The sequence below is a fragment of the Podarcis tiliguerta genome (assembly GCF_965153285.1).
Source record: "Podarcis tiliguerta genome assembly, chromosome: 1".
Taxonomy (NCBI): domain Eukaryota; kingdom Metazoa; phylum Chordata; class Lepidosauria; order Squamata; family Lacertidae; genus Podarcis; species Podarcis tiliguerta.
In genome coordinates, this window is record NC_139534.1 from 57,383,727 (window position 1) to 57,409,160 (window position 25,434).

General features: G+C 43.4%; 1 protein-coding gene across 1 annotated transcript; it reads right to left on the reverse strand.

Annotated features, from left to right (window-relative positions):
- Positions 1-1,427: 1,427 nt before the first annotated feature.
- Positions 1,428-18,742, reverse strand: LOC310666380 (acyl-CoA (8-3)-desaturase-like). Its single transcript, XM_083417101.1, has 12 exons — positions 18,429-18,742; positions 14,086-14,196; positions 13,063-13,260; positions 12,686-12,787; positions 10,955-11,083; positions 10,228-10,285; positions 9,509-9,585; positions 8,511-8,608; positions 7,756-7,852; positions 5,362-5,441; positions 3,410-3,535; positions 1,428-2,842 (listed from the first exon to the last, which is right to left on the reverse strand). Exons 1-12 carry the CDS (start codon positions 18,648-18,650, stop codon positions 2,791-2,793), a joined length of 1,350 nt encoding a protein of 449 aa, XP_083273227.1. The 5' UTR covers positions 18,651-18,742; the 3' UTR covers positions 1,428-2,790.
- Positions 18,743-25,434: the final 6,692 nt, after the last annotated feature.

Below are 25,434 nucleotides of genomic sequence, written 5' to 3' on the forward strand. Positions count from 1 at the left end.
GAGCTGTGCCTACAGGCCAAGCAAACAACTGTTCATCCCTCCTCCCTCCTCTTAAAGCACTGCTTTAACCCACTATTTCTATTAACTGGAGCTCACTCACACCCCTGACCCCATGATTCAGAAAAACTAAGATGGGGAAGGCGAGAGAGTGAGAAAAGAGCAAGATGCACACACACCAACGCTTCTCTGATGAAACTAGAGATGCCCCAATTAAAAGCGAGGCATTTTGGGATCAAATCAGAAATTGGGACAGCTTCTGTAAATCCAGGAATATCCCTAGAAAATAGGGACACTTGAAGGGTCTGCAAGATGGTGCGGCTGAAAAAGAAAACGCCACCCTCCTTTTATATGTCTGCATGCATACACACACACACACAACTGGATTAAACTCTGGGCCTGGGGAGGCCCCTGAGCAGTCGAAATCTTTGGACCCTCCACTCTAGTGGGATATCATTGAACCATTAAAGCTTGGTTGTAATTTTCTTTCAAGATCAGGTATTGCAGGGCACTTAAAAAGTGTGGGGCCCATAAGCCAGTGCCTTCTCTGGCTATTTGGTAATCTAGCACTGCACACATTAAATGCAGTGGGAGAATATGCACAGGATCCGACTGTGACTGCTGTTGGTTCCAGCTGCCTTCCTCTCCCCTGTAGCTGCTGACATGAGTTCCTAGCCAGAGTCATCTAGATTGCATTCTTTTTCTTCAGAGTCTCAGGCTGGGCAAGAGCTAAAAAAAAAGGAAGGGGACACCCTGGTCCAGCCCAAGACTATGAAGAAGAGCAGGAAATGTTGAGAAGAACCAGGGCATATTAATCTTAAAAATAATATGGAGTTGTTTTGGGGGCTAGCAATTGCTGAAAGTGGGCAGGAAACATGGCAAGTTCAAACTGAGAGGGCATAAATCTGTACTGGAACTATTTAAAGTGTTTTTAAAATATAGAATTGTTTCTAAATGTCCTGCTATCCGAACACAATGTGTTTTCAGGAAATGGTTGTTAGGTGAATGGATGCAGAGTGATTCAATGATCTCCATTGCTTTTGGATATCTGAATCTGTGGTGTGCACAGGGAGTGATTTTTTTTATAACAAATGTTTGATAGTGGGACCTGCATGTATATGGAATTGCCTATGGAAATTATTTCATTTTCATTTTCAAAGAAACGGCTTGGATTATGGGAGTCAATCCGATTTGGGCTACATGATGTTGCAAATGAGGGCAATGTGACTGAACAAGAGAACATTTTTGGCAGGAGTTCCCAATACAATTACTGGAAAAGGTTGCATTGTTTGAGACGATTGATTCAACATGAATGGTGCTTCATAATTTAATAGGAATATTAACTTGATGAAACATAACTCCATCATGCATGCCCCCAAATCAGTTTTAAATAGATAGTTTGAAGAACAAAAACCACATGCAACTGCTCATGAATATTCTGTTTCATTAAAATAGGAAATTGTTTCACGATTACAAAGTATCAAAGCACTGTTATGCATTTAAATAACAGCCACAGGTCCTGATTTATTACTGGGTGTGATGAATATGGAATCCACTTTTACACGTGGTTATGGCAGTCATATTTACATCATGAGACTTCATTTACTGATAACCATGGAACTCTTACATACAACAGAGTGATGCACTGTCAAGAACAGAAGTTCTTGGTGGCTTTGGGCAAGGCCCAAACACATGGCCTTAGTTTGTGCCCTCAATGTCCAGGTTGATGCCCTGGAGAAGCAGCATGCAGCCGCTGGGGGACCAAGAGGCTGGATCCATCACCAGGACATCTCACATGCCAGCATAGAAGGTCTCCAAAACTAATGTTGTCCCCCATCTTCTCCACAGGCCTTTCTTCATGCTTAAGAAGCAATGCACCTCTTATCAAGAAAATGGCAAAGGCTATGGCTTTTAATAATCCCTGGCATCCCCAAGCAGATAGGGCTTTTGTTAAAAAAGCAGATTTTCCAGATTTTCCAACTGTGCAAATTCTCCATCAGATACCCCACACTTAAAATAAAAAAGGCAAATGAACACAAAGTGTCCTCTGCTCCTGGCTTACACTGCATATCAGGGACAGCTTCTCTGTAAGAGTCAGTAGGTCTTATCTACTATACAGCAACAAGTCATTTATGAACCTGCCTTAGTTCAGTAATGTTACCTGCCTGAAGGAGAGGAGGTTGTGCCCCAAAAGAAGTATGTGTTTTAATTTGGTTTGGGCGGTATGTTTCAGGTATGGAAACTGAGCACATTCTATATGGTATCCTTGACATGAACTGTCATTTAAGTGTTAGCCCTGTGTCAACACAAGCCAAAATGTTCTTGGGCAAACTGATTTGCAAGGCACTGTGGTGCCCCTGAGGTCACTGCAACTTGGTGGATCAGTGCCAGGAGAGTGCATCTGTCTAGAACATGTCGTTCTGAAAGGATTATACATGCAAAGTCTTCCCAAGGATTGGCTGCAAAAGGAAAGCTTCAGGATGGATACACCCAGAGTGGCTTGAGGAAGATTAGCTGCTGTATCAGTGGTGTATCTGTTGCCATGCAGGCTGACTAAAACACTAAAAGCAAAGTACGCTCTGCATTGATTTGCCTTTCCCAGTCCCTTTGGAGTTTCTCAAAGTTTCTAGAACTAAATGTCCCAGGTTCAAGCGAAAAACACCCATTCACAGTTTCATTAGGATCTAGTTAATCCCCACTCAAAGTTATGCTTTCCAAGGCTGCTTTTTCCCATTTCCCCAGCAGTGTCAGATGGGGGCAGGAGAAGATTCGTTCCTGAGGACCTTCCTCTTCTTATGCATGGAGATAGGCGTCTTGCCAGTGCTCCCCTGATTTCTTCAGAGAGCTGCAGAAGGAAACGGGGAAATGGCCTCATAAATCATAGACAGCAACATTTCATAAGAGTTATCTCTTCCCTACCCTACCAGTGCTGCTGTCTGTCATGTCCTCTAAATCTGGGTCACAGCATTGCCCTGATTGAGGGGGATTCAGACTTGGACAAATCACAGGACAAATCACTTGGGGAGGGAAAACTTCGGAAGCCCCTTCTGTATCCTCCTGGCCTAAGGATGTGGCTCTCCCATCATCCACAGACCCCAAGGAGAACTTCCCTGGAGCTTCTGCTGCTCCACAGCCATGTAGGAACATGTGATCACCGAGCCAACTTTGCAACCTTTAAGGATTGCTTAAAGTTCCAGGGGGGCTCCCTTACAGTTATTTTTAACCTTGCTGAGACAACATATTTCACAGGGTTGCAAGTGGGACCCACTGAAAGCTGTTCAGGCACTTGCCCTGACTGGAATAAGCTGTTTATTGATTCTACTTTACATGTAGGCTCCAAGCCCAGTAGGATTTCCCCCACTCCCCAATTGATCGTACCTCACTGATCCTCCTTCAGTTAATTGACACTTACTGCAATATATCTGCAAAAGCCGTGAGCAAGGGCTTGCATTGGTACTCAATGCCATGCTTGGCACAGAGGGATTTCACCAGAGGAGCGACCTTCCAATAATTGTGGCGAGGCATCGTTGGGAAAAGGCTGTGATGAAAAGAGGGATAAATGGGGTCAAGCAGCTAGCAGAGAACCTTACGTGAGCCAAAAGCATCCCAGCCCTGCCCAGTTCAGCCTTCCATGAACTGGTGTTCTCCAGATGTTTAGGATTACAACTTCCATCGGCCCCAGATAATGTGGCTGTGTACCATGCAAGTGTCCCAGAAAAGCAGGGACATTCCATTTTTTATCACGAGAGAATGGCGGCCATTTTGGCTGCTGTGCTCTTGCGGCATGATTTCCCCTTTTAAAAAAGCACTTTTTCTGGGGTTGTGATCTCACACTGTGCCCCAGAACACACATTTTTGGGTACTATGCCTGGGAAAAGTGTGTTTGTTTGTTTTTTGTTGGGGTGGGGGGCAGAACCGTGGAGCAAAATCACATAAGATCCTGGCAACTGAAATGGACCACTCTGCTCCTATGATAACAAACAGGAAGATGGCCTCTGGGAAGATGGCGCCCTGGATTTTGGCTTCAAAATGTTGGAGGGTATTTGGCTGTCCAAGGCTGGTTTAGCCTATTACCGTATTTTTCGCCCTATTGGACGCACCGGCCCATAGGACGCACCTAGTTTTCAGGGGGGGAAATCAAGGAAAAAAATATGATTTCCCCCCCGCAGCTCTGGGAGCAGCGGACAGGCTGCACGCAGCCTGTGCGCTACTCCAAGACCTTCTCCCTGCTTTTGCGGGAGGTGGCGGAATTCCCCCACCTCCTGCAAAAGCTCACAGGAGCCGTGCGCGACTCCTACGGGCTTTTCGACCAGGAGGGAAAAGGGACGGACTCGGCCAGTCAGTCCCCTTCTCCCTCCTCGGGGAAAAGCCCCCAAGAGGGGCGCTCTTCAAAGGGTGTGCGGCTCCTGCGGGCTCCTAGAAAAGCCCGCAGAAGCCGCGGAGCCCCTTTAAAGAGCGCGCAGCTTTTGCCTGCTTTTGCGGGAGGTGGGGGAATTCCCCCATCTCCTGCAAAAGCCCACAGGAGGGAGAAGGGACGGACTCGGCCAGCTGCTCCCCATCCTTTGGGGCTGGCGAGCGGGGAAGCGCTGCTTTCCCCCCCGCCAGCCTCAATGCCGGGATGGAGAGTAGCAGGAAGGCATTGCGCGCCTTCCTGCTGCCCCCCATCCTTTGGGGCTGACGAGGGGGGAAGCGCTGCTTTCCCCCCCGCCAGCCTCAATGCCGGGATGGAGAGTAGCAGGAAGGCGTTGCGCGCCTTCCTGCTGCCCCCCATCCTCTGGGGCTGGCGAAGGGGGAAGCGCTGCTTTCCCCCCCGCCAGCCTCAATGCTGGGATGGAGAGTAGCAGGAAGGCGTCGTGCGCCTTCCTGCTGCCCCCCATCCTCTGGGGCTGGCGAGGGGGGAAGCGCTGCTTCCCCCCCCCGCCAGCCTCAATGCCGGGATGGAGAGTAGCAGGAAGGCGTTGCGCGCCTTCCTGCTGCCCCCCATCCTCTGGGGCTGGCGAGGGGGGAAGCGTTGCTTTCCCCCACGGCCAGCCTCAAAGAGCAGACTCTCCTGGCTTCAGCGGAAGCAACGCAAAGCCTCCGGAGCGCAGGCTTCGGAGGCTTCGCCTTGCTATCGCTGAAGCCAAGGAGCCTGCATTCGCCCCATAAGACGCACCTACATTTCCCCCTCATTTTTTGGAGGAGGAAATGTGCGTCTTATAGGGCGAAAAATACGGTAAATGTTTAGTTTATTAAGCAGTGCAAAAAGCACTACTGGCCACCACCTGTCTTTCCAGGTGTGAAGTAACATTCAGGATTGGGGGGTGATCCATTAGTTCCATTAGGGGCTCTTCCACATTCATAAAAGGGTATATTTTTACTCACTGGTGCTCAATCTGGAAGTTTAGGTGTCCTGTGTACCAGTCATTGAACAGGGATTGATCCACATTACACGTTGCTGCAAGCTAAGTGAGAAAGAGGAATGTGATGAATCCCACTGCTTTCATTTTCAACACACCATATTCCTTCATTTAACCTTTGTTGTACTGCATACTACTGTTTTTAATTGTTCTTTGTGGGTTTCTTTTCCTTGTTGGTACCGCATGTGAGGCCACTAAAAAAACTTCTGAATCAGAACTCAACAACTGCATCTGAGTTGTGTGACCATTATGAAAATAGGCTATAATCACAAGTGGAGAACTATGTATACTGTGGAATTTTGGTGCTTGCACTGCTGAAGAGGCAAGTTGTTTTTCAACTGGAAAGTGTGTTTTCTCTGTAGTAGGTTGAAGAAACTTCAGAGAAACTTTGGACTCTTTCCCATGTTCCTCTGTTATTTCCACTATATTATTGGTGACCTCAGAGTGCACCAAATAAATCTATTTAAGCACTATAAAAGCAGCATTAAGAGCCACTGATCAACACATTTGCAATTTGTTATATCCACACACACACAATTTTCTTATACAAGAAGAAAATTAACTTTTATAGTGAATTAATTGCATTGGGAAGTAGGAATAGGTGAATCTGCCAATTTTGGTTTCTTTCTGTTTCTTATTTTCTCATTCTTAAGTTCAATTTCCCCTATTTCCACATCAGTTTGTGATTTTTATTTGGAAAAAGTCCTCATGGACATTCACCAGCATTTTAATACAAATTTCTCTTAATATTCACATTTGTATGCAATTCTACTTAATATACACATTTTGCAATACAATTTCCTGTAATATGATGCAGTTTTGTATGTTATTTTCATGAACACATGCCTTTTAATGGACACTTTTATCCCAGTAAATTCACTTTTGTAACCATTATTCCGCGGGAGAACGGCATTGAAAAATTCAGAAAAGTGTGGATTTTGAAAGATGACTTTTTTTGGTTTTCCTATTGTTTCAGAAAATGCAAATTAGGTAGATTAACTTGGAATGTGAACTGAACAGAGGGCAAAGGTTAATTTCATTCATCTGATTATAGTCTTCCTCCTTCCCACTCCCCTTTTTATGACGATTACCCACTCTGGGATCCCACAGCTAATTCTCCCCTGGCCTCCTCACTGGCCCAAATAGGACTAATTTAGCCAGCTAGCCCTAGTGATCATCTAATGTCTATTGGATGGATTTTCCCCTAAATTGATTTTTGAACTTTGAATTTATTGTTATTCTCCGTTTTAGACTGTATTTTATACTGGGTTTTTTTGTATCACAATTAAGTGTTTTAAATTTGTTGTTAGCCACCCTGATCCCAGTTTTCTGAACCAGGAAGGGTGGGGTATAAATAAAAATTTATTATTTATTATTATTATAAGTTGTATGGGTAAACCGCAACATAAAGATCTGGCATTTGTTTCTTCCGCCAGGTGCTGGAAGAAGATGGATTCAGGTGCAGGCAAGCCCCACCCATGATATACTGCCAGGAGAAGGCACCATCGCACTCTGGCTCCCAAACCAGTCCTAGGTGATGTATCAATACATTGCCCAGGCCCAGCAGCCTGTCCCATAATATAGTAGTAGTAGTAGTAGTAGTAGTAATTTATTATTTATACCCACCCATCTGACTGGGCTTCCCCAGCTACTCTGGAGGCTGCAGAATGATGGGGGTGGAGACGCTCCTTTAGGTATACTAGGCTGAGGCCGTTTAGGTTACTTGCAACTTACAGGTAACTTGTAACTTACATGCATTTAACTTGTGCACATTCAGCTTTATGTTCTTCCATATATATATATATATATATATATATATATATATATTTCAAAAGGGGGTAGAAAGAAGGTGGACATCCGGGGGGGGGGGGGACTTTGGCAATTCCACCAGTCATTGCACCCAATCTGTTTTGACAATACACAATTTTGGCTTTATGCACAATCCCTGGACCATAACCCCGGAAACATTGAGAGTTGCCCGTATTATTAATATTAACCCACCCTTCATCCTAAGGTTCCAGGGCAGGTTACAACAATATACGATACTAAGAGTGGACTTCAGCATGATGCTCTTCCAAACATTCTGTTTGCACAAGCATTGCAGCTTGCCAAATGGAATAATCTCCCCTCTTCTCCTGCTGCCAGCCCACTGTTTCCAGCCCCCTGGAGCCAATTTCAGGAGATGTGGGGTGGGGTGGGGTGGGTGGAATGGGAAAGCCTGATTGCACAAGCCAAAATCCTTGTGCAGGGCTTTGGTTGATCTGGTTCGTTAGGTGTATCCTTCCCTGTGCCCAAATCTATTCAGGAATGAGCTTGTTATACGAAAGAAAGATGAAGATAAAAGCAGTAGTTATCTTACCTGGGCAGACACCCAGTCTAAATTCTGGTCATAGTTAATGTTCATTGGAATGTGGTTCATCTGCGAGATCCAGAGAAACCAAGAGCTTTCCAGGAACCTAGGCAGATAAGCAACAACACTAACAATCACCATCCAGATAAGCTAAAGGTAAACACACAGAGGCCGCAACCCTTCTTTTTATTTTGCTTTGAAATCACTAGATCAGGGATGGGAAACCTGTAGCCCACCACATGCTGTTGGACTCTAACTCCCATGAGCCTCAACCAGCATGGAATGATGGGAGTTGGAGTCCAGTAACATCCAGAGGCCCACTGGTTTCTCAACCCTACATGAGACCAAAAGCCATTTAGAGCAGGGGTTTCCGAACAGTGGTCCATAAGCTTCAATCAGGTGGTTTGCAACATGACTGTAAAAATGAAATTAAAAACCATTCGGCATCTCACGCAGTGTATTACAAATACTACAACAGGCAGAATATTCATTAAGTGGTCCTCAAAGACACTCAGCAATTTTCAGTTGGTCCATGGGTGGCTCCGGTGGCATCTAGAAACCACCTGTTTAGAGTAACCACTAGAGGAGGCACAGTCTCTCCTGTGAGGCACCTTCCTGGGCTGCCTTTGTGTCATTGTGGTATGAGGCTATGACATATGTAGGAGCCAGTTTCTACATGAAGAGAGCATGTCTTCTGAACACACAGCTCATAAATTAAGGAAAGCCTGTAGAGCAGAAAAAGCAGAAGCCAGAAGAACTATTACCTGGCCAACCAGTAGTATGCCATGAAGCTCTTAAATCCCATTAAAGGAACATACATGAGACAGACGCGGACATAGTAAAGCATCATGAATGCAAACTCCTGCCAAAGGGGGGGGGGGAATAGGTTAGAAAACAGTTACCAGGTCCTTCATTTCAGATCTACTAACTGTATGAAACAACTATGGAGATCACAAAGGCCATAACAAAATATGAATGAAAAGCACTGTTTGCATGCATGAGAACATCCAGGGATGCTGTCATGAAAAAAGGAAAGGGCATGAAGGGGATCAGTAATGGTCAAGATGGGACAAGACTGAATCTGATGGGCCAGGTAGATTTTCTACAGGAAGCTACATTTCTCTTCAAAGTGAAAAGAATTCCCAGAATAATTCATTGAAGGGATTTTTATCCCTCTCATCTGCTGATGTCACCCAAGCCGTCTCTCAGAACATGTGGTGGGCCGGACTATATTTTTTTTGGGGGGGAATGAATGAATTCCTATGCCCCACAAATAACCCAGAGATGCATTTTAAATAAAAGGACACATTCTACTCATGTAAAAACATGCTGATTCCTGGACCGTCCACGGGCCAGATTAAGAAGGCGATTGGGCCGCATCTGGCCCCCAGGCCTTAAGTTGCCTACCCCTGCCCTAAAGCATTACCAGCCCATGACAGCAGGAGCAACATGGAATGCAGGGGAGGGAGATCTGCCTCTTCCCCTGTTTCTCTGGTGTCCTGACGCACTACATAGTCAACAGGCTCAAAGCTGCCTCATAGGAGATGTAGATCTTCCAAGGTATGCAGAGAACGATGTCTTCCCAGTTGCCTTAGCTCACTGCACAGCAGCATACAATAGCACCAGAGAGCGAAAGGAAGTGTCAGGACCCTACCTTTCTCCCTGCTCCCTGCATACTGCCACTGTTCCTGCTCTGTCTTATACCCCTCCCCAAACAGACTTATCCAGAGGAGAAACCACTGCAAATATGCAGGTGACTTACCAGCCAATTTTTCCTTTGAAATGCGAAACGCAATACAGCAAACTGGACGTATAAAACGAAGGTCAACGGGGCCAAAACTAGTGAAATCAGAAAACAAGAACATTACAAAGATGTAAATCGCCCAAACACAATACAGCCTATCTATCCATCTCTGGTCATACTGCCCAAATAGTAGTAGTAGTAAATAATAATAATAATAATAATAATAATAGTAATAATAGTAATAATACAATAACAATAACTTAAAATAGAATTCCATATTTTCATCAAATCATCCATCTAAAACTTTTATCAAAAAAAATTATGCCACCTGATAATAATGCCATTGTTCTCATCCACCACAAGGCATGGCTTTACTAAAGGTTGCAATTTCTGGATTCATACTCCTGAGGTCCATCTCCGGGGGCCTTCTGGCAGTTCCCTCACTATGATAACTGAGATTACAGGGAACCAGAGAGGGCCTTCTCAGTAGTGGTGCCTGTGGAACGTCCTCCCATCATATGTCAAGGAAATAAACAACTATTTGACTTTTAGAAGACATCTGAAGGCAACCCTGTTTAAGGAATTTTTTAATGTTTTATGTTTTATCATGTTTTTAGTATTCTGTTGGGAGCTGCCCAGAGTAGCTGGGGAAACCTAGCCAGATGGGTGGGGTATTATTATTATTATTATTATTATTATTATTATTATTATTATTATAAAATGGCAGGGACACTCACGGGCGAAGTATATGTGCTGGTGCTGGTAAGGCATGTATTTCTTTTTCTTCTTGCCAAGCTGCAGATGGAGAGGAGAAGCAACATGGTTAAGCTTTCTGAGTGGCAACCTCCATTCGTTACAATAGAGATCCTTGTGTTAGCTCTAATGAGTACAATTGGGGAGGAGACATTATACATAGTAGGGTCTTCTCAGTGATGGCACCCTATTTTGGGAGCCTACAAGCCAGAGGTTCTCCACCATTGAGCCCACCAGGCCTCAGAGGTTGACTTGTTAAGCAGTTCTGGGGAAACCACAAAGCACGTGACATGTCATCCTTACGACTTCGCAGCTGTGGCTTGAATCCAGGGACACAAAGGAAGAATCTTTCTTCCTTCAGCCACAGCTGAAACTTTAAATCACCTGCTGTCACCTGCCATCAGGTGACCAACAGCTTGGCCTGTCAAAGGGATATGTGGAGGGATGGCCAGAAGGCTATATCCATTTCTGCACTCCCGCTCCAGCCTGTCATGAGCAGAACAGATGCCATCTAGAAATAAGGAAAATAAGAAACTAATCTAATGGTATAAACAGCCCATCAACAACATGAGCTGCAGGAAGGAGCACTAAAGCTGTTCCCTGGAGATGGCATGCTTCCTTTCTTCCCAGGTTGCTCACTAAGAGTATGGATTCTGTTAACATGGTGTTCCCTTTTCTATGATTTGAGTCACTCCCAGGTCTTCTGCTCACCTCCACAGAGAGTGCCTTTCCCAGGCTGAACAAAAATGGGTGCATATTGAGATCAGGGTCCTTGCGGAAGCAGTTGGGTTTGGCATGATGCTGGTTATGCATATAGTTCCATTGGCTTGGTGGTCCACCCTTCATACATAATGAAAGCACACACATATATACCATTAATTCGTGGGTAGAGCTACATACTGTACTCATTCCTGCTGTATAAAGATTGCACAATATAAGAGATTAATAAATCTAGGTGTATACATTTGCTCAACTACAGCTGATTTTTTTAAAAAAACAAAAATGGGGGCACATGATACAACTTTACCATCCTGTACCCTCCCATTTCCTACCATCACATGTGAGTTTAACTCCTGCCATGTTGAGTTACTATTAAGTTCTGATATTTCAATCTAAAGGCAAGCGTTCAAAATTCACTCTCTGATCCTAAATAATAATGTGTGTGAGGGAGGAAAAAATCCTCCACCGTTGTTGTTGTTTATTATTTGATTTATATACCTCCCTTTATCAGAAGATCCCAGAGCAGCGTAGAACATTACATTGTTTCACTTTGGAAATAAGAAGGATGTGTCATCTATCTCACTCAGCTGAATGTATGTCCTTACAGAAGACTCCAGATCTGTAATGGCTCTCTTCACATCAGAAGAGCATCTCCCTGGCCTGGCCTACTGCCAACTCACTCACTGCTGGGCCTAGATGGCTGTGTGCTCCCTGGATCCCGCAAGTTTTTAAATATAAGCCAGACCAGCTTCCTGTGTTGAGGTGATCGACTGGCTGACGGGCCTTTAAGGGAAACAAAGGAAAGGGGCTCTATGCGAGGCAGCAAACTCATGGTTAGTTAGAAGGACAAGGCCTGAGTTTAGAGTGGAGTTTGCAGTGATATGACCTAGAAGCAAAGCAGCAAGGAGAGAGATAGAGAGCCATGCTGAATCCAAGGCTGTGGCTATGGAAGAAACAAGACCCTCTTGTGATGCTAATGCTGTGAACCCCTCCATTGTAGACTCAGGTTATATATACATGTGTGTAAATAAACCATATATCCTAAAGACAACACAGTCTCTGTTGTGCCTCATTTCCAAATGGAAACATGAACCCTGAGTAAGCGCCTGAAATCACTGGAATCTTGCACCACTCAGAGATTAGGGTGGCATGAAACAGTGTATTCTATTGGCTAAAGACTCTTGTAAAGTTTTAAGACGATATCTATGTTACAGAGATACGTAGTGCTTATTTAGTACCTTGACTTTATTTGTTCTTTACTTCCTAGTGAACCAGGATCCACTGCTAGGTAGTACCCAAATTATTCTTTAGCCATGATGAACTGAGATATTCTAAAGAGCCCCCTTACTGCCAAAGTGAGGGGAAAGAGTTGCCATAGTCCTTCACCAGAGTCTTTTAGCCCCAACAGCTGGTGTTGTGTAGCAAGCTGTTCAAATCTCACCAAAATCATGAAGCCACTAAGCCTTAAACCATGCTTTTCATCACTTTGCCCCCTGAGTTTGGACTGAGGCAATACTAATAGAGTTGTTGTAGGAATGAGTGAGATCCCATATCTGAAGCACACTGAATGCTTGAAACATCATATCATCAACGCTATTTTCATTATCCTTGTTATCATCACACCAGACAAGCCCAAGAAACGATCCTTCTTCCCCCAGTGAAGTGCAAAGAGGGCACTGCTATTGGGACATTGTCATTGTATCCATTTGCATATCATTTTACCTTACATATTCCCATCACAAGGAAGTGAAATGGTCTGTTCCACTTGGCCTTCTGAAAGACTGAAAGATGCCCAAGATCATGTTGTAAAAATGCATACTGGATCTGGAAGGCAAAAAGCAATGCTAGGACAATGTGGTGCAGTATGGCACCGTATATTTGAGAAATGGTGAAGAATTCTGCTACTGCTTTACACGATAAACTCAGGAGCATCAGTGCTAATTTATTGGCCAGAACGCCAACAAAGAGGCTGAAATTCCACTGACACAATAAAATTCCAGCATTGTGGCTAGGGAGAATGCTATGAATCATAAAGCAGTTCATTGATCCTAGAGGTGCTGAGAAACACCCCAGAGACCTTCATGACACAAATACATTACCTGTGCAATGGTGAACAGTGCCACACCAACAAGGAAGGGCACCCAAGATACTCCAAAATACCAGATAGTCAGCCAGGATGCAGTATCTAGCAGGAAAGCATGCAGAAACATGAAGCCGAAGAAGAGAAAACGAGGTTGTAGGAGCCCCATCCTCTTCACTGTGGTGCGCAGCTCATGAAAATCATTGACCAGCATTGCCTGTGAGAGGTGCCTAAAGTTAATATCTCTTGGCTGTGGTTATATATGATGCAGACTGCGTGTGGAACAGACTTACTCACAGAAACATACTCTGGAAGGCACCCAGCCAGCAGGGGGACTGTGAGACCAGGGGATCTCCTTTAGCTCAGTGTCTAACCAGGGACAGGTTAAAAAGGCAAACAATCCCATCTCCACTATCTCCCCATCTTCATTTCAATGAGGGATGAAGAGGAAGCTGTAGCAAGCAGATTCTCCATAGGGGTAGGCGTCTTTGTAGCTTGGATTGTCTGCAAAAGGACTGCTGGCTACATTCTAATAATTTGAAATACTGAGCTTCTGCAGCATCATGAAAAATCACATGCCCAGTGTGTGTTTTCTATTCTTCAGTGATCTCTAGGACACAATTACTTAAGATGTTGAGAGCAAGGTTATAGGGTCACAAAGGGAGTCCTACACCCAGTTAGGTGCCACAACTAGAACATGTGCTAAGCATGTTACAGAATTGTAGTTGCAAGCTACTGTATATTTCCTGTATTTGTTATCTATAGCGTTATTCCTACCATTAGGCAGAGTTGGTGAGGGAGGGCAGTACCAGATCCCCGTATTTCCTCCTAAGTCCCCGAGCAACTCCCCTTTATCAGAAAACAAAACTGTGTATGTCATGCAGCCTACTTAAGATATCCTGCTGGTCTCAGGTGTGACGATGGACACTGTCCTGACACCAGCATCACCAGCACTGAAGCTATGGGTCAGATTCCAGACCAGCAATATTCAGTATGTGTAATGGAGAGGGTGCCATCTTATCCTTCCTCCCAGGCAACTCACATTTTTGGTTGGTTCACAGCTGGGTTGATCAGGTGCCAGCTCCCCAATTAGTAGGGGGCTCAGGTATTTCTTGACTAAGTCCTCATCCTTGTGGAAAGCGGTGAAAGCATCCTAAAACCACAGAGAGAACAAAATAGGGTGTAAAACGGAGGAGGCTGCTATGCTGAAGTGATGGAGCTGATATTCTGGGAAGTTTGTTTTGAGCTCCGCAACAAATGATACAAGGTGCTGGCTGGTTCTCTTCCTTGAGGGCCGATAGTCTCAGTGATGCAGGCTGATGGGTGATTTTGGAATTACAGTTCATTGGACAGCTGGGATTGGGAATCAAGAGCGGGGAGGGAGGTGCAATCAGGGTTTTTTATTTTAAAATAACAGTCAAGTGGTGTATAATTTTTATTAAATAAATAAATACAAATTCTGAACAAGGAAGGAGATACGACTTGACATTTGGAAGGGGAAGTAACAGGACCTCTGTGGGCCAGTGAGGGGTGGGGGGAGAAGCAGCAGTAAAATGAGGGGGAGGAACTGTTGTGAAAGACTGAGAGAAATGAGAATGGAGGTAAAGTAGGTGAAAAAAATAAAGAGAAGCTTAAGAAAGGACAACATACTGAGAATTTTGCCTGGGGGATGTGTAACTTTGGGCAATTCCCTCTTGCAGATGTATGATGAAAGAAAATCCCAGTGACACATTTGGGAGTGACATACATTTCACCCGTTCACTGTTAAGTCAAATAAGGCACATATGAAGGCCACTCCATACAGAATTTCCCCGCTGGTGTTGGTTCTCATTAGTGGTTCCCCACACAATTCTCTCCCCCCCCCCCCACTTGAGTTTCCTGAGTTTGCTGATACCTCCCTCTCTCAAGTGTGGGTGTGCTGCTGTTATCATTCCGTAAGTCCAAGCACTCCAAGACTAGGGTAAAGATAACAGTGGGGAAATGCTTTTTTTCTTCTGCATTCCCTTGGGGACATTTGTTTCTGGGCTGGCATATCAGCAATAGTTAGGGCCAGAGCCACACCATTCTGTCTCTGACTCTCTCTTAAAGGTGAAACAGGGAGATGTCCAGGGAAGTAATGAGGGGTGCTGGCTATCTCAAGATTATCACACACACCCTACGCTATACTCTTTCGATCTTATTCTATCTCAAACAGAGTCAGAACTGGGTGTGGATGAATCCATTAAAGGATGGCTGTCTAAAGCCCCCTCTCCCCACCACCCAAAGTAAGACGACTAACCCCAGCTTCTAAAATTAACCAGCTGCATTTTTGCACTCTCACTCTCACACCTGAACATCCAGCAGAGGCGGATTTAAGGGAGTAAAACTTTTCCTCCAAAGAAAGCAGCACAGGGAGAGTTTCCTCACCTTCTTTGTACCAGGCTCTTCTGCCAACTCTGTGAATGTGAGTATTTGTGTCCTCTGGACAGTCAAACTGAATGACCGAATTCGCAGCAGGGAAATCAAGCCCCCGAGCCGCAAGATCCGTAGCAAAGACAACTGCTGATTTCTTGCCACAAAATCAGTGTAGACTTCCATTCTATTCATGTGCTGCTGCTTGCCCCAAAGAGCCAGTATAGAGAGCCCGGGTCGAAGATGGCAAAAGACTCTAAACAAATACTGAACCTTTTTACAGCTTGAAAAAAATACAATACTTTTCTTATTCAGATGACTTCTCAAAAAGGAGTACAGCATATTGATTTTCTCGTGCAGTTCACAAGCAACATAGTTCTGTTTCAAAGTTGCTGGTGTACTGAACTTTGCCTTCTGGTGTACCCAGATATATGCTGGTCTCTCAGGCTCAGCCAAGCCAGGTCCTCCACTGATTTGGTTTGCATGGCTGAGAAAAGCAGAGTCTGGTGCAATGCTGGGAAGACCCCAGAAGCCAGAGATGTAGTTAGGGCATTTCCTCATGTGCTGTGACGAGATTCTTGTTGTGGGAGTTTGTGCATGACTAACTGTCATGGTCCTGTGTGGCTGTGGCACTCTGCATTTGGGAATTGTGTGGAGGAGAATATCTCTTTCAGGGGACTTAGATTTTCTTCTCCATTCCAGTTTGCCCTGCCCTGTGGACTGCAAGTGAACTGCTTTCAACCTTCCCACTTGGCCTGAGTGAAAGGAACTTAAACACGAGGACTACTAATGGTCACATTCTTCATCTTTTCTACCCTCCTCAAAGACGCAGAGGGCAAAAGACAACCTGATGACTTCTGGTTTAAATTGTTTTGGAAGCTATTCAGATAAATGGTTGGAGGTGAGTTGTAGCAACAGTTATTGGTCATAATAGCTCAATTGTCCCTAAACATGATGAACAGGTTGCAATTAGTCCTTTTCTTCTAGAGAAAGGGTGTCAGCACTCACCATGAAGTTGTTAAGCAAGTGTCACATTTTTAATTAGTGCTTTTCTTCTAGAAAAAGGGTATATACACTTGAGTACCCACAAAAAAAGATGCACTTGGTGGCAACCATTTTTGATCCTGGCATCTGAGGAGCATCAGTCAGTGACAGACTTGTTCTGTGCACCATAACTCAAATCTAAAAACTCTTAAAAGTTCTACTCCCTCTGGAGTAGAAATCATATATTGAACAGATGGAAAGCTCTTTAATCTGAGCAAGCTGAAAGCAAAGAGTAAGGTTACTGTAACTTCTGTCATAGAGCTTCAGTATGCTGATGACAACGTGGTGCATGTAGACTCAGAGGATGAAATCCAAACCATCTTCCAAAAGCAAGACATTATTGGCAGGCACAGACAGTTTAGCGTAGGCCACAGAACAAGCTTCTAGGTTGTACATAATAATTAGATAATGATTTCTGATGTAATTGTGATGCTTAGCTTATTTCTTAGTTGCTGCTTTTTGAATAGTGTTTTATAGCGTGTAATTGTTTTATTGATGATTTGTTAATTTTGTGTTTTATGCTGTATTTGTGACGTTCTATTATGTCATTGGTTTTTTATTGTTTGTAATCAACTTTGAGATTCATTTGAATGAAAAGCATCATAGAAATAAAAGCAATCAATCAAAGGAGATTAAGAAACATCTAGGTCATGTCCAGGTGCTATGCCATTTCCAACATGAATGCTATTTTTAGTTGTTATAATGCTCATAATTTTAGCAACAGAAATAAACTATTAGTTATTTCTTTTGAGATTAATTTCAAAGGTGTGCTACATACCACGAACCAAGTAAAATGTTATTAGTGCTAACTTTAATTCATCAAGGAATCCCCATTCATTTTCCTGCTTTATTGGATTTATTTTTTTTATAAAAAAAACAAGCTGCAGATAAAAAGACATAAATTATGCCCCTTACAAAGAATGCTCAATGAAAACAAGTTTTCTTTCAAACTCACCAAGTAGACCCACTAAAATGAATTTACCTAACTAGTCATGTTCATTAATTTCATTGGGTCTACCCTGAGTAAAGTTTAGCTGAATGCCACCCAAATAGCCTTTTCTTAGGCTACCCTTGATCATAGGCAGTGCTTTATGAATTTCAACTTCACTGAAAACACCACTGAATGAATTTGGTTGGGAAGCTATTGTGAGAGTATAAGGCTGTGCAAATAGAGAAATATGAAATCCTAAGCATAACTTAACAAGAAACCACACCCACCCACACACCCAAACCTGAGAGATCTCACTGATGTTTCTGAAATTCCTTGAGGCTCCCCAGCGTTATTGATATTTTGTCTGAGGAAAACCCCTCAAATCCACTTGAATATCACCCAGAGAAAATTTAGGTGGTGCTTCTGAGCAAGCATTTTTGAAGACGCTTTGAAGCTTAAGGTTGCAATCTCACACATTATTAGGCTGCTTAAATCCCCTGGGATTGAAATGCTGTGGGATTTAAGCAGGCTAACATTATATAAGGTTCTAATCTACTATTTGCCCCATTTCCATGTCTGAAAGAGGAGTTGCAGACTCTTGCTTCATCCATCCATCCATTCCCAGATACAACCCAAATTCTTTTCTGAATAGCCTGCGACTTCTGGAATTTCCTTTTCTGTCCCTTCAGATGCTTCTTCCCTTAGTCTAAATCTTTTTAGCACCCTCATATATTATACAACTTTGGCAAGTAAGCACCATATCATATGATCATCTGAGGCTGCCTTACATTAAGTCTAACCATTGCCCATCTCACCCAGTCCTGTCCATTTTGCCTGGCAGTGGTTCTCCGGGGAACCAGGCAGATACTGTACCTTTTCTATGTCTCCTACTTGAAATCCACTGAGATAATAAGGCAGTGCCAAGATTGAACCCGGGACATCATGCATATAAAGCAGATGTTTGGCCATTAAGCTATGGTTCTTCCCAAATGCTCTGGGTCCCCACTACAAGCTCTCACCGTGGCATCTTGTCCTGCATAATGGCTGATGACACGGGTTCCTCCAGGGTGTCGCAAATGGAATTGGCTGATATCATAGATCTTCCTTCGGATTACCAGCCATCTCTCCTCCTTGAATTCTCCCTTGCCTGTGCGGAGTCCTATCTCCTCCCAGGTGAAAAACTGTGGGGCACCCGAGGCAAGTTTTGGCTTTCCCACACTAATGCCTGACTCTGGAGGCATCCTGACCGTCCACTGAGCACGTACAGCTCAGTTTTCCAGCTAACTACTCTGCTTCCACTCTGTCCAGTGGAAAGGTTGGTGCAACTGTGTCTCTGTCCTCCGCTTTTATAGAGACCTATTGCACACACCACCCTTTCCATTCCATTGCTCCAGGCATTTTCTTTCAGAGGCGTCCTATTTTGCTCTTCAGCAATACTTCATAGCAGTCACCTTTCAGCAGTCATGTCAGCTCATGATTCTTCTTATGAGATTCAATGAACACATCAGCATACATAACGTTTTATCCTTTGGGGCTGTGCATTGTGCAAGAGCTACAGCCCATTCTAACAAAGCCTTTATCTACAAGTGCTGTAATCCTCACCAGCACTTTGAATTTCTTGAGCCACACAATGCGTGATTTCTATACCACACAATGTGTGGTTGTGTAATGCCAATCATACTAATTGCTAGTGATCTCTGCTCTGATACAGCCTTGAGTATTGGTCTAGAATTCCTAGGCTTTGTGATCTGCTATAGCTCTATATTGTGGTAACCTCTACTTCACAGCATTAGGCCCTCACTCTATTCAGTCAAAAGTATTGCTTCCCTCACTTGAGTGGTAGCCCCAAAGGCAGAGATTTGGCGGAACCATAGGGACAAGTATGGTAGAGGAACAGTATATGGCTGATGGTGATACCAGCAACCTCCTCCTTGACTAAGTAGTAATGAGAATATTTTCATTTGTCCCCATCCACAATGAATACATGGCAATGTCAAGAAACCACTTGACAATTTTGATTTGACAGTCTTGTTGATAACATTACTATTTTAATCCTGTGGCACAGAATCTTAGTTCTTAGGCAGGAAGAACCAGATGCACAAATATAGGGTGAGGGAGCTCTGGCTTACTACCAGTACATGTGAAAAGGATCGAGGGGTCTTGGTGGACCACAAGCTTAACATGAGTCAACAGTGTGATGCAGCAGCAAAAAAAGCTAATGCTATTCTAGACTGCATCAACAGAAGTATAGTGTCCAGATCAAGGGAAGTAATAGTACCACTCTATTCTGCCATGGTCAGACCACACCTGGAATACTGTGTCCAGTTCTGGGTGCCACAATTTAAGAAGGATGTTAACAAGCTGGAATGAGCGCAGAGGAGGGCAACTAGGATGACCAAGGGTCTAGAAGCTAAGCCTTATGAGGAACGGTTGAAGGAGCTGGGAATGTTTAGCTTGGAAAAGAGGAGATATGATAACCATCTTCAAATATCTGAAGGGCTGTCACATGGAGGATGGAGCAAACTTGTTTTCTCTTGCTGTGGAAGGTAGGACTCGAACCAATGGCTTCAAGATGCAGGAGATTCCGACTAGACCTATGAAAAAATATTCTGACAGTAAGAGCTGTTTGACAGTGGGACAGTCTCCCTCGGGAGGTTGTGGACTCTCCTTCCTTGGAAGTTTTTAAGCAGAGGTTCGATGGCCATCTGTCATGGATGTTTTAGTTGAGATTCCTGCATTGCAGGGGGTTGGACTAGATATCCCTTGTGTCCCTTCCAGCTCTAATATTCTATGATTCTATTAATCTTTAGAGCTGAGAGCATCCCAGGCATAGGGCGGCCCCGGTCCACAGGTGACTCGCCTCTCCTGGCCCGGAGGCGAGCACTCCTCCTGCAGGAACTTAGTTCCCTCCGCCTCTCTGCCCTCAGCCTCTGCAGCTCAGGAGAGGCTGGAGGGTTATCAGACCCAGAGGCAACCTCCTCTTCCCCTGACGGGGTTGAGAGTGGAGCACCTGCAAGCAATGGGTCCTCCATCACTTCAGGGGCCAGAGCAGACTCAGCTGGTGCCTGCACCTGAGGATCCAGCACAGGTGAGGACACTTCAGGCTCAGGCCCCAGCCCCAGCTCAGCTGGTTCTGGAGGCGGGGACTCCTGTGCAGGCTGGGATTCTTCAGGTTCAGCCTCTGAGTCCGAATCCCAGGCCATCACAAGCAGCTATGCCCACAAATTTCATCTAACTCTGCCGAATATCCAAAAGGTTTAGATGGTTCTTGGGGGAGGGGGGAGTGTTTAAATTTGATAGGGGTCCAGCACAAAAACCCTTAGTCTGATTTGTCTGTAATCTGTCAGATATTTTCTACTCTAAAAGTTAATGAGCTTGGAGATAGCCCAGTCAGTAGAGCACGAGACTCTTAATCTCAGGGTCACGGGTTCAAATCCCACACTGGGCAAATTATTCCTGCATTGCAGGGGGTTGGGCTAGATGACCCTCATGGTTCCTTCCAACTCTACAGTTCTATGGTTCTATGATTAATATTCCTGCAAATTTCATCCAATGCTGCCAAAAATATATATTTATATAGCAGCTTTTAATTTTCCCTATAATGGAGAATGGGAGTGGCAGAAAGCTTTGATTTTCCCAGTTTGGAATCAGATTTGGACCTCAAGACAAACCAGTCACCCTCTGAAGCACTTCAAACCAAACCTTGCTGTTTCCTCAAGTGCCAAAGTAGAGTCTTTACCAAATCTTGTGGGCAGTGAACACCCCTTAGCAAAAAAGTTGCTATAATAGAGGATTCCTACTGCCATTCCTATTTCTAAATGTGTATTGCTGTTGATGGTATACTAAACAGCATACAGAAAAACCTGAACCCAGCTGTACAGCCTTGGTTATTCACCAACATTAAATGTACAGTACTTCTTACTAATTCTAATACAGCCTAATTGACCGTAGCCATATATGTGTTATCTATCCATTGCTGTTGGGGTTCAGCTGATTGACTACTAGAGAGGACAGGTGTGGAATAAAGTTTAAGACTGGCTTTAGGTTAACTAGGCTTAAAGAGGCACTTGCAAAGCTTTAAGAGGTGGACTGAAAAAACTGTAAACATGGTGATAAGGGGGGTTAGGTTTAAAGGAGCAGATCCATCAGAAAGACTGGAAACACCTTTGGACATTAAGCCAGTAACAGATATATATAAAGCTTCCTATAATGACCAATAATCCTTTGTTGCCATTTCCTCTCTCTTTTTTTTTAATTATAATTTTTATTAGTTTTTTTTAACATATCATTTTCAACAGTAATTAAACATACTTTTACATCTTATTCAAGTTTTTGACTTCCATCAATCCTGTCTGAAAATTTTCCAATCTAATCTCTCAGTATGCATTTCTTATCTTCCCTATTACATTTCAAATTCATAACCAATATCTCTATCTTTTTCTACTTTGTAACACTTTGTATATTTCTCCTTACAAAACCTCTTGTAGTCCTACTAGCGTAATTTGTTGATTACAGTTGCTCTTCAAATAATTCATATACTTCTTCCAATCTTCTGTAAATCTCTGGTCCCGCAGGTTTCGAATCCTTCCTGTCATTTTGTCCAATTCTGCATAGTCCATTAATTTCGTCTGCCATTCTTCTTTCATCGGAATTTCTTCTTGTTTCCATTTCTGGGCTAACAATACTCTTGCCGCAGTTGTTGCATATAAAAACAATTTAACATCTTGCCTATTAATTTCCTGTCCAATAATACCAAGTAAAAATGCTTCTGGTTTTTAAAAAAATGCATATTTCAACATCTTTTTCATCTCATTATATATCATTTCCCAGAAGTTCTTTACTTTTTTACATTCCCACCACATATGATAAAATGTTCCTTCTTTTTCTTTACATTCCCAACATTTATTATTCGTCTTATACATGTTAGCTAATTTCACTGGCGTAATATACCATCTATACATCATTTTCATCATATTCTCTTTCAAACCATTACAGGCTGTAAATTTTATCCTTTCATTCTACAACCTTTCCCATTCTTCAAGCTGTATATTATATCCAAAGTCTTTTGCCCAATGTATCATTACTGATTTCACTTCCTTGTCTTTCAAATGCCATTCCAATGGTTTTTTATACATTTTAGACATTGTTTTACATTCATTGTTTAATATTTCTATTTCAAATTTTGATTTTTTTATCATCAAATCCTTTTTCCTTTAAATCCTCTTTATATATTTCATTGACTTGGCGATAGTGCAACCAATCATTTACATATTCTTTAACATCTTCATATGGTTACATTTTCCATTTATTTCCTCCCCCACCCCCCAACAATTTCTCATAGGTAACCCAATTTTTACTCATATTTATCTTTTTCACACTCATAGCTTCTAATGGAGATAACCACCACGGTGTTTTACATTCTAATAATTTTTTATACCTGTCCCATACTTCATATAAAGATCTTCAAAATATGTGATTACCAAATCCTTTATGGATTTTTGTTTTATTATACCATAGATATGCGTGCCATTTCCTCTCTTGACAGTTGTAGCAGCAACCACTCAGAGCTGTGTATTTCTGTCACTGGAGTTTGTGTTTTCTTTCCAAGAAACAAAAGCCAGACTGCCTAATCCCTGATTCTCTAGGACTTCAGCAATGCTTTGTTTAGAGTTGTTTAGAGACAAGATTCCTTAACTTTTTGACAAGTGGAATACCTTCTGTTCTTCTTTTCTTCTTATTATACATGACTAGTACTGCTGCGATCTGATAAACAAGACGTACAGTATTATATATGAGGGAAAACTCCACCATCTCCTTTAGGGCTTTTACTAAATCCCATCAAATATATTCAAAGTTTCTCAACAGGAGAGGATTAGGACATTCTGAAATAGCATCCCTGTGGTTTTTGGCTTCCCAAGTTGTTGTCATTATGAAGGATTTAAAATTTAGCAACAGGTCTGTGATCAGATTAATTCACAGCAACGAGCAAACAAATTCTTCAAGTCTGAACTCTTAAACATGAAGAAAAAATATCATCAGAAAAACCATAAGGAAAAGCTGCAGCTTTCAGAAGCACAGAAAAAGCTTTCCTAGAAGTCCTTAGATATTGTTAAGAGGTTTATTTACAAATTACAGTGGATTATATCAGAGTAGTCCAAAAAGAGGTGTCAACTCAAATGATGTTTGTGTCCTACTGAGATGTATCCGGGGTGGGAGGTAGGTGAGACTAGACCTGACTTAGCACTGCATGCTTGGGTACTTGGTGCAGCACCAAGCCAAACTGCAGCAGCAGAGTGGGGGAATTGCTGCAGTCCACCAGGGTTTGCTGTCCATCACCAGGAAACCCCTCCTTGGAGTGAGACTAGTGGGCCTCCACCCAGTGCTGGACCAATGAGACAGGCTAAAGATGCGATTGTGGTGTTCTGCTCTCTCTGCCACCTAGTGGCCTCCCTGACCAAGCTGATCAAGGTGATCCCTGGTGTGGTGCTGGAGCCGTCTGGAATGGTGAGTGACGTCAGCTTAATCTATGCTAAGGACACCTTGGGTTCGGCTTGGGATTTCATGGCTTCCAGATCAACCATAGGGCCTCTCTCATATGGCTATCTGCACAATACACAGAGCAGGACACATACTTGATCTGGTCTTTGTGGGGAGCTGATAGACTGGAAGTTGTATGTTTTGATACTGCGTCATAGTCATGGTTAGGCCACCTCTTGGTGGTCTTGAGGCAGCTATTCCCACCTGCAATTGATAAATACAATGGTGTGTGATAAGTACTGGCCAGCCACCAATACCCTTTTTTTCCAAGAGAGGGTGGTGGAGAAGGTAGTGTTGGAGCAGTTAGAAGAATTCCTAGATGACACTGATTATCTGGATCCACTTAAAACTGGGTTCAGGTTTGGTTTTGAGACTGAATTAGCCTTGGTCACTCTGGTGGATTACCTTTATCAAGAACAGGATAGGGGAAATGTGACCCTATCACACTTATTCAGAGCAAAGGCTTGAGTGAATACAAACATTCCCCTGGCACCTAAAAATTGATAGTGATGGTGTTAAGCGCATCTTTCTAGGGAAAGCATTCCACAGGCAGGGAGCCAGCACTAACCAGGCCAGCACTCACATTGCCATCCTTAGCATCTGCCTCAGGTTTCATAGGAAAACTTGCTTTGCACACTGTCTGGCCAGCCTGCCTGCCTGCCTTTCTGCTCGCTCGCTAATTCTCACTCCGTAACTTACTGCCCACCATCTAGCCACAGTTCTTGTTTAGAAGGAAGAGCCATTCATTTAAATAGGACTTATTCCAAATGAAGTGGGTTTAGGACAACAGCTACCAGTATTAAGTTCTGAGAGTACCGAAACTTTCCCAGATTTATTTTCTGTACAAGGCAAGTTGACACAAGAAGAGGGCAGATAGGTGATTGCGTGAAATAAAAAAATTCACAGGAGGTGGCAAAAAGAAGACGAAAATTGCAGGAAAGGGAGAGAAGGTTCAGTTCCCCAGGTAAAGAGAACCTTAACCTTAATTAAATTAATTAACACAGCCTATGCATGTCTACTCAGGTCTAATTGTCTGAATGGAACTTACTCTCACATAATTGGGTACAGGGCTGCAACTACAGCGGCGATTTGGAGTGGAAAATGGCAACTGTGCAAACTAAAAGGGGGGAGCCCTTTTGTTCTTGGCATGTAACTACATGTTGCTTCGGTGTGGGAGAATCTGGGGAGTTTCGTCAAACTTCATCAGTAGAGGGGCAACAAAGACCAACTGCCAACTATATTAGGTCCTGAGGGTGATGAGGCTTCTGAGGCTGCTTTGAAGCCCCTGCTATTGACGGAAACATTGGGAACTGCATTCTTTTTCTTTTAAGTTTCTTCTTCTTAAGTTCTGGAAAATGGGCTTAAGGGAGACTGGCAGTGGGGATTGATGAAGCTGTCAAATTCAGGTGTACAATGGTACCTCGGGTTACAGATGCTTCAGGTTACAGACGCTTCAGGTTACAGACTCCACTAACCCAGAAATAGTAC

What these genes read in the sequence shown, in the direction of transcription:
- LOC310666380 (XM_083417101.1), bottom strand. Translation starts at nt 18,650, where the DNA reads ATGCCTCCAGAGTCAGGCATTAGTGTGGGAAAGCCAAAACTTGCCTCG. An exon ending in ATGCAGGACAAGATGCCACG is followed by an intron (nt 14,197 to 18,428) that starts GTGAGAGCTTGT and finishes CTGTGGTTTTAG; the next exon opens with GATGCTTTCACCGCTTTCCA. An exon ending in GAAAGGCACTCTCTGTGGAG is followed by an intron (nt 10,286 to 10,954) that starts GTGAGCAGAAGA and finishes CTCCATCTGCAG; the next exon opens with CTTGGCAAGAAGAAAAAGAA.